This window comes from Mercenaria mercenaria, chromosome 15 (assembly GCF_021730395.1).
Source record: "Mercenaria mercenaria strain notata chromosome 15, MADL_Memer_1, whole genome shotgun sequence".
NCBI classification, from domain to species: Eukaryota; Metazoa; Mollusca; class Bivalvia; order Venerida; family Veneridae; genus Mercenaria; species Mercenaria mercenaria.
Genome location: NC_069375.1, coordinates 42,598,633 through 42,608,181, shown reverse-complemented (window position 1 = coordinate 42,608,181; position 9,549 = coordinate 42,598,633). Strand labels below are relative to the sequence as shown.

Below are 9,549 nucleotides of genomic sequence, written 5' to 3'. Positions count from 1 at the left end.
AGCCGTGCCATGCGAAAACCAACATCGTGGCTTTGCGATCAGCATGGATCCAGGCCAGCCTGCATCCGCATCCGCGCATTCTGGTCAGGATCCATGCTGTTCGCTTTCAAAGCCTATTGCAATTAAAGAAACTGTTAGCGAACAGAATGGATCCTGACCAGACTGCGCGGATGCGCAGGCTGGTCTGGATCCATGCTGGTCGCAAAGTCACTATGTTGGTTTTCTCATGGCGCGGCTCAATTATTTTGTGCATGTAATTTCGGGACGGGACTTGAAAAATTCTTCAAGATAGCCGGAATTTCGAGATATGCGAGTTCAAGATACTGAATTCACGTGCATTTGCAATATTTGGAATATATATACTTACAGAATAATGCCTTATCCCTCACCCTGCTAAATTTCTATAATGAACTTGTCCATCTTTCAATTTGGACAGTTCCATTAACTGTTAAAAGGGGTGCTTACCAAAAAGATACTGACTAAATGGCGAACAGTGCAGATCATGATCAGACTGCAGGCTGATCATAATCTACACTAATCAATCGTGTCCAGCGTGATAAGGGTTAAGATGAAGTTCACGCATAATCAGCAAAGCAGAAACATTCAGTTTAATGTTGCATACATGAAAATATAATGTAAACATACAAGGAGTATAAATTGCTAACAATTTTCAAATAGGACTTTACCTCTAAGAATTCTGGCTGTATAGTTATGGAATATATGCCTTCATTATGGAATATATATTTTATTTTCCCTGCTAAAGTCATATATTCATGTGGATTGTGACATCGAATATGAGCTGAGGCTATGACTCTGTTTCCCGCTAACTGCCACACATGGAGCTCGTGCACAGCTTCTATTCCATCTAGCTGTTCATAAAGAAAAATCAAAAATGATTATAAACTTGAAATAGCTCGGGTACAGTATGGCTAATTTGTAAACCCCAAATGTAAAACTGTAAATGATTACCTAAACGTGTTTATCAGAAATTTTAACTATGCTTCAGTTCAGTTTTATGTACTATTCAGAGACGGGGATATAAGTATACAAAAACAAACCTGTAGAAAATACACTCAACAAAATTCCTAATTGGTCAGTTTATATTGTATTACTATTTTGTTAATAACGCATGTATTCACACGAAATTTCACATACCGATATTTAAATAGGTACATTATTGATTTATTTTTGGCGACTCACAGCCAAAGTAGCCGCATTAGGCGTTTTGACTAACATTACGTATTTTGCACGTGCAGGGCATGTGAACCAACATGCACGTGTTCGTTTACACTTTTGGTATTACTGACGAAAGTCCTACTAGAAGAACACATATGATGGTGAAATTGACACAAAAGCAACGCGATCGAGCTGTCGGTATGTTGCTAGCCGGGACACATTTACGACACGTGTGCAATTATTTTTGCAATTTCAAAGGAATTTTGATATAATTTGTTTGTAGCTATTACTTTGATGGTTATTTCCATTTTTAACCTTATTTCCGTTTACAAGAACCTTCAATCGTTGGTTATCTACCATCCGCGCTCTTTTGACAAAATTTAACCCAAGGACAATTCATTGAAATGACCGGTTTTGAGTTTTGTGGTAAAACTCCGACTGCCCGGGTGCGTTGCTCTTGTGTCAATTTCACAATGATATGTGTTTTTCTAGTAGGACTTTCGTCAGTAATGCTAAAAATGTTCAATAACAAGTGCATATTGGTGCGCATTCCCTGCACATGCAAAATATGCAATATTGGTCAAAACGCCTAATGCGGTTACGCTGGCCGTGAGTCGGCCAAAAATAAATCAATAATAAACTGCAGTACCTATTCAAATGTCGGTATGTGAAATTTCTTCTAAATACATGCATTATTAACAAAATAGTAATACAATAAAAACTGACCAATTAGGAATTTTGTTAAGTGTACTATTTGGAACACCGAATTGTCAAGTAAAGTTGAAGTGGACTCGGTTTTAGTAATCTAAGATAGACAAATAATACAACAGACAATACAGGCGGCCCGATAGTCTAGTGATAACACGTTGACTGGGTTCGAATCTTTTTCCAGCGCTGGAAGTTTTTGAGATGCTCTTTAGTGTCTCCAATCCACTTAAGAGGTCAGTACTGATTACTCACAGGAAAGACGGCTTTACGTGTATCGATACTATACACCGAGCTCGTTAAAAACCAGACTGCTTATTCACAAACAGCTAGGCTCTCTCTTTGTCTGTACTAGTAGAGGATAGCTGCCTTAGAATAGTTGCCTTTGTTATGTAAACGGAACTGAATCTAAAGTTACACGAACTACATGTTTCTAAAATGAAACTAGAAACAACACCGACAACTTTAAACAGAATTTTAGCATCATAGTAAACTGCGGTTCTTGTCACTTTCCAGGGGTGTTTTAGCAGGAGACAAAACGTGTGTTAACAGAGAGAGTGTTATATATGCGTGTTCCGTTCCAGAGTGTGAACGTCACTCGGCCATCAAACAAGAGCTGTCCATAAGACAGCCAAGCTCGACTATTCGAAATATTGTCAAAGAAGCAGGAAATTATTACCCAAAATGTTAAATATCAAAAGAGTTTTAAGTTCGAAAGGGGACATAATTTGACCAAAATACATATCAGAGTTATGGGACTTGATGCTATCAACTAGTTTTATAACCCCGAAGAAACATGTTAAGTTTCAATTCAATATCTGCATTAGTTTTGGGGATAGTAACTTGCATTTTAAACTTTAACCAGAATTTTTTAAGTCCAAAAGGGGGCATAATTTGCTCAAATACGGTAAGAGTAATGGAACTTGACCCAGTGAGGTTGGTAATTGACCTAGAAAAAGAATAAATAAGTTTCAAAGCTATATGCCTTTAAATGATAGCTGTATGTACTTGCACACAAAACTTTAACCAGGATTTTCTAAGTCCAAAAGGGGGCATAATTTGCCCAAAATACATGTCAGAGTTATGGGACTTGGTGCTATCAACTAGTTTTATAACCCGGAAGACTCATGTGAAGTTTCAATTCAATACCTGTAGTAGTTTTGGAGATAGTAACTTGCATGTAAAACTTTAACCAGGATTTTCTAAGTCCAAAAGGGGGCATAATTTGGCCAAAATACATGTCAGAGTTATGGGACTTGACCCAGTGAGGTAGGTAATTAATCTAGAAAAAGAAAAAATAAGTTTCAAATCTATATGCCTTTTAGTAATAGCTGTATGTACTTGCACGCAAAACTTTAACCAGAATTTTCTAAGTCCAAAAGGGGGCATAATTTGGCCATAATATATGTCAGTTATGGGACTTGACCCAGTGAGGTAGATAATTGATCTAGAAAAAGAAAAAATAAGTTTCAAATCTATATGCCTTTTAGTAACAGTTGTATGTACTTGCACGCAAAACTTTAACCAGAATTTTCTAAGTCCAACAGGGGGCATAATTTGGCCAAAATGAAGGTCAGAGTTATGGGACTTAGTGCTATCAACTAGTTTTATAACCCCGAAGACACATGTGAAGTTTCAATTCAATATCTGCATTAGTTTTGGAGATAGTAACTTGCATGTAAAACTTTAACCAGAATTTTCTAAGTCCAAAAAGGGGTATAATTTGCTCAAAATACATGTTAGAGTTATGGAACTTGATCCAGTGAGGTTGGTAATTGACCTAGAAAAAGAATAAATAAGTTTCAAAGCTATATGCCTTTAAATGATAGCTGTATGTACTTGCATGCAAAAACTTAACCAAGGTGTGACGCCGACGCCGACGCCGACGCCGACGCCAGGGGTGAGTAGAATAGCTAGACTATTCTTCGAATAGTCGAGCTAAAAAACGGAAAATTCAAAAGGAAATGACGTCCGTGTTGCGTAGGCTGGTGTAGATCCATGCTGGTCGTTAAAACATTATGTTGGTTTTCTCATGGTGCGGCTCAAATATTAAATATGATGACCAGCAGTCTACTTTTTGTTAGCAGGAACTTAATGTCTTGAAGGTAAAATCCTATAAACTCCTGCCTTTAATAAAATGAGCAAACACTGCCTATTTAAGCACACATTTAATATAAAGCCTGGCTTTATTCAATGCATGAACAGTTAGTCTAGCAAAATAATCTTACTATGATATCTGTTTGTTTGGTTCCCATTTTCCAAAAAATGGTCTCTTTCTACCCTCATCATCCTCTACATTAAAAGCTAATATTCATATTCTTAAAGTGGCATGATGTACATCTTACTGCACGTAGTGTGTTTTTGGTGAATGTTTTATATAAGCAATTTTCGTTTGCTATGCGTTTAAATGTGTTACATTAACGATTATATGCCACCTAAGTATTTGAAGATAAAGAAATCGGAATAATGATATAATACTGTCCTTCAATCTTCTATGTAGGTAGAGATTTCTGAAGTTGAAGGAAAGCAACTCCTGTGTGTAGTTTGACATTTCTTAAAAAGACTGTCCCAAGTCCTATTTGGGAAGTTACTATAATTTAGCACTGGTATCAGGTGGAGTTTGGTTTATTGGGTTAAATGCTATAATTATTATTATTATTTCCTCAACCCTTTTCACACACACACACGCACACACACCTGGATTTTTACTTGAACAGAAAATGCGTACAATTCCACTTTAAACAACAGTCAGGTTTAAATCAAACTGTAAAAATACTTACATTCATCATTTTTTCTTTAATATCAGTGACCTGTATATGTGTTGGCACTGTCAGCAGTAAAATTAGTGCAGCTTCTTTTACTGAAATATAAAAATGTTTCTATATGTCTTTAAAGACCCGCCACAACCAAGTGACCCACTTTTTCCTCTCACATGAACTTCGTGAAATCATACTGACAATACAGCTATACCGCAAGATGACAGGTGAACAATTTAATAGGTCATCCCTGAATTAATGTGTTTTCACAATTTCATCTGCACAATCTGACTAAAGTACTTGATCTTCTAAACGAAGATCTGAGAACGACCCATTCACATTCGTCTTCTGTATATTTTGGATTTCCAATATTGCTATTTTTATTTTCGCAAATCTATTTTCGTTTGAACCAATCAGATAACTTGTTCGAATGTCAAAGAGTAAGAAAAATTTGCAGTTAATCCAGGGCTCGAACCCGGGACATCTCGCTTACAGAGCAAATGCCCTACCGACTCAGCTAACCGGCTATCTGACATATTTCGACATAAAAATTGTTGATATCAAAAACCAAGGCTTTTTAAAGCTTGCAGAATGTTGTAAGTTAGCTTTTGATTGGCTAGCGGAAGGGTTGTCAGAACGAGGCCATCAATAGCTCGTTGTCAGATCCTATGCGTAGCGTAATAGGAGATGTACTTTAGTCAGATTGTCATCTGCATATCTATTCAGTCAATCTATTTTCATTACAGTTTTAAAAACATGAATAAATAACCATATTACACAGTAGAAACAAAGTGTGGTCTAAAGTCAACTTAGTATATCAATTACTGTACATACTGCTACACCTGATTCAAATAAATGTTTAGATATTCAACACATTGTCTTGATCTTATACATGTTACTGTCAATTTGTAACTATTTCACAATTTTTCATGCGAACAATGTACAGTTCGTTTTCGTAAACATGATGTATGTAAACATTAAATATTGCGTTTTGTAACCTAAACTCAGGGTTCAATATTTTAGTGTGTCCTATATAAGAAAAACGTGATCTCAAGCTAAAACAAAACATAATCAAAAAGTAGAAAGGTCATTCTGTAAGTAGAGAAATTTTGATTTGAAAACATGTAAACACGGATGACCTAGTAATCGAACTGTATAATTACCATCATGGAAATACAAAAGAAAACATTTATTTTGTGGCACGTCTTTAATTAGAAAAACATTGATTCATTGTATACCCTAAAGCAACTTACCTTTTACCTTTGGTTTAATATGAAATGAATTCTTCATGAATATTTAATATCTCGATTAATTGAATATAAACTGAAATAGATGTTATGTTTTATATAACAGTGAACAAAATATCTATAAGAAAAATTAAAAGCTGCTGATAAATTTCAATCAACATAAAAAAAACTTTGATAAACAAAATTGCGGAGTGTTTGATTTTCGCTATGTATTGATGTGTTCGAAGCATTTTTTCATGACTATATACAGAAATAAGTTTTTTTTTAAAATAGCTCATTTGGTACATTTTATTTGATACAAGTCGTGAAGGAAACTATTTTCTAGAAGAAGGAAAAACAGAAACCCTCCCTTGAATATATATTGTCATACTTACATAGTGGAATTGTTGTTGAAAGAATTATGCACACCATAATCATACTGGAAGAAGAAACAAACTGTCATGACAAAATCTATGAATAATGTTCTACATCCTACATTTTTAATTTCAGACGGACGGACAGATGCACACACGGACAAACAACCGGACCAACAATGCCAAAACAATATCCCCTTGCCTTCAGCGGTGGATAAAAACCCGTTTTTAACACTGTTTTGTACAACACAGCATAATTTATATGTGTGAGCTCGTCTCGTCCAGTATGTATGGCAGCTTCCTGGAGCCAGAAGAGAGATTTAAATTTGTCTCACGTAGAACATAGCATTTCCTAGGACTTTGTATCTCCTACGTAGGAGTTAGTATCTCCTACGTAGGACATACTTTCTCCTGTGTAGGACTTAGTATCTCCTACGTAAGACTTAGTATCTCCTATGTAGGAGATAATAAGTGCCACGTATGTGTAAGTATCTCCTACGTAGGAGACAGTCCTACGTAAGACTTAGTATCTCCTATGTAGGAGATAAAAAGTAGTTTTATAATATTTTATTGTATATATATATATATTATTCAATACACACACATACAACAAGCATACATAAATACATTAATGTAAATATACAAAAGGGTTGGGCCAGAAGTTATAACAACATTATCGGGGGCCCTCCCCTACGCAGGACTTAATATCTCCCATGAAAAAGATAATAAGTCCTACGTACATGTAGGAGATACTTAGTCCTACGTCAGAGATACTAAGTCCTACGTAGGAGAAAACTAACTCCTACGTATTACTTAATATCACCTATGTAAGCGATACTAACTCGTACGCAGGAGAAACTAAGTCCTTCGTAGGAGATATTAAGTCCTATACAAAGGAGATACTAAGTCATATGTGAGAGAAAGTATACAGTCGTACGTTAAACAGATTTAAATCTTTCTGCTGGCACTAGGACACTGTCATAAATATGTTTCTTCCAATGGGTATGAATCCGAATATAGTGCCAGATTTTAAAGGTAATGTTAAATAACCTATTAATATTCAACCACAAACCTCATTCCAGGGTCCACATAGTACACCCAATCTTTGTCCACAAACCAAACTATAAGAGCACTAACCATAACAATCAATGAGTTCAGGGCATCACCCAAAACATGTAAAAATACCGCTCTCATATTCAGGTGTGCACTTGATGCTACAAAATAAACGGCAAGTTAGTGCTCCTTACTAAAAGTATAACATATCATCTGATACTAGAATACTAAAAGTACATTATTTCATGACTTTACAGAGACTGAAACTAAATGAGCCGCCCCATGGGAAAACCAACATAGTGTATTTGCGACTAGCATGGATCCAGACCAGCCCGCGCATCTGCGCAGTCTGGTCAGGAGCCATGCTGTTCGCTTTAAAGCCCTATTGTAATTAAAGAAACTGTAAGCGAACAGTATGGATCTTGATCAGATTGCGCGGATGCTGATCGCAAACGTACTATGTTGGTTTTCTCATGGTGCGGCTCAAACTGATATTCAATCATATTAAAAAAAAATCCCTACACAAAGGAAGCACACAGACATGTAAAACATTGACATAAATTTTAAGTCTTTACTAACATAGCTGAATGTAAACATGATCTTAGAAAAATATCTTTATATTGTGATATTGATATGCTTGTTCTGGACTGTTTGGGGTAGAGCACCCGTAATTACAATCGGCATTTTCCGTCTGGGTAGAACCACGTACCGACCTTCCGAAAGCCAACTGAAGCGGAATTAAACGCCCCTAGTAAGGCTCGAACCAACATTTGTGAGCAACAAGTGATTAAAAGTCAATGCCCTTATTTTGAACAGGATTTCAAAAGATTGAAAAGTTAACTTACAAACTTCATTTTCATCGAAACGAATATAAACTTCTTCTAAACCAGGTTCAGAACTGCTAGAATTTCCATTTTCTCCTCCATTTCCAGCTTTACTTTCCACCAATGACTCACTTTCTTTCTGATTTGTTCCGGATTCATCACTGCCTCCTTGACTGTAACCAATTTCATGACTACGGCCATTACCACCACCCTCCCCACGACCTTCAAATCAAGTAAAGGAAGCATTGACATGTAATACAAAGTCGCATACAAAAGGTGACTTATTTTCTGCTTACTGCGCATGCGTAAAAAGTACCAACATCAACTTTCAAAAATCTGCCTAAAAAACTCGTTTTTCGTGGCTTTCATCTAGCAATTTTCAAATGAATTTATGCCAAAGTATTTTATACGGTTTTATCAACTTTTACACTTCTGATCAACATCATCAGACGCTTGCATGCCGACAGATCACACAAACGCATATTGAAAATCTAGTAGAAAGCTTCCAAGATACACAGACAATTTGTAAACAATGGGAAATGCACTTTGGTGGCAGGGGAGTGCAGATTTGCGAATTCCACATTGACGTGTGGGTACCAGTGTTTACATATCCATAGAAATCTCGTTTTTGCTTATTTTTCTTTGAAACTACTATGGACCATTGCAGATACTATTGACTACATAAAGACGACTCTCCGGTCCTATACACCTGTCGCTTTCCACGCCAGATATAATGAAAATCGGCCAAATCACCCAAATTTTATAGACCAAAAATAGCCTAACCGGGCCTTACTTTGAACTCTGCAATACACCCATTTCATATTTTTAAATCCAATTTCGTAGCATATATGTATAGTGCGAACATAGATGCATACCCAGGTGGTGTGGAATGTGTCTCCCAACCACCACTTTATTTCCCTAATTTTCACTTGAAAAAAAGTGGATGGATGACAGCCGCGCGTCTGGCCGACTTTTTGTTCTGATATTTATGTTTTAGCCTCAACCGGAAGTACGGAGCTAGGAATTTTAAAACACCCGCCATGTAGAATCATTAACCGTTCCTCATTCCCAAGATATATTAAAGAATTAATAATGATAAATAACCAATAAGATAGATATGCCTTCATATCTACCCTGTCCTGTTTATACAGAAAATCGACAGGGGCCAAACTACGAAACCGCTCCCCTGCCACCTTTTTACTGAGACTTTTAACCTTCTACTTATTCTTATCACTAGATGATCAGTACACTGAGTATACCAAATGTAAGAACATTGTGTCTAAAGACCTACTTACCGATTTTGAATGGAATCATGACAGTAGAATAAATAACTGCACTAACTATGAAATGTCTGTGCCAACAAAATTGAGTAGTAACATGTATACTATCTATTATCATTCTACACACACTAGAAGAGGGAAAGCTTCTCCCATGA

General features: G+C 36.3%; 1 protein-coding gene across 1 annotated transcript; it reads right to left on the bottom strand.

Moving 5' to 3' along the window:
* Positions 1 to 345: 345 nt before the first annotated feature.
* On the bottom strand, positions 346 to 8,582 carry LOC128549052 (proton-coupled zinc antiporter SLC30A1-like). The gene is made up of 5 exons (XM_053525108.1): positions 8,136 to 8,582; positions 7,310 to 7,451; positions 6,259 to 6,302; positions 4,662 to 4,741; positions 346 to 869 (listed from the first exon to the last, which is right to left on the bottom strand). Exons 2-5 carry the CDS (start codon positions 7,429 to 7,431, stop codon positions 609 to 611), a joined length of 507 nt encoding a protein of 168 aa, XP_053381083.1. The 5' UTR covers positions 7,432 to 7,451; positions 8,136 to 8,582; the 3' UTR covers positions 346 to 608.
* Positions 8,583 to 9,549: the final 967 nt, after the last annotated feature.

What these genes read in the sequence shown, in the direction of transcription:
- LOC128549052 (XM_053525108.1), bottom strand. Translation starts at nt 7,431, where the DNA reads ATGAGAGCGGTATTTTTACATGTTTTGGGTGATGCCCTGAACTCATTG. An exon ending in TTCAACAACAATTCCACTAT is followed by an intron (nt 4,742 to 6,258) that starts GTAAGTATGACA and finishes TTTATATTTCAG; the next exon opens with TAAAAGAAGCTGCACTAATT. An exon ending in TTAAAGAAAAAATGATGAAT is followed by an intron (nt 870 to 4,661) that starts GTAAGTATTTTT and finishes CTTTATGAACAG; the next exon opens with CTAGATGGAATAGAAGCTGT.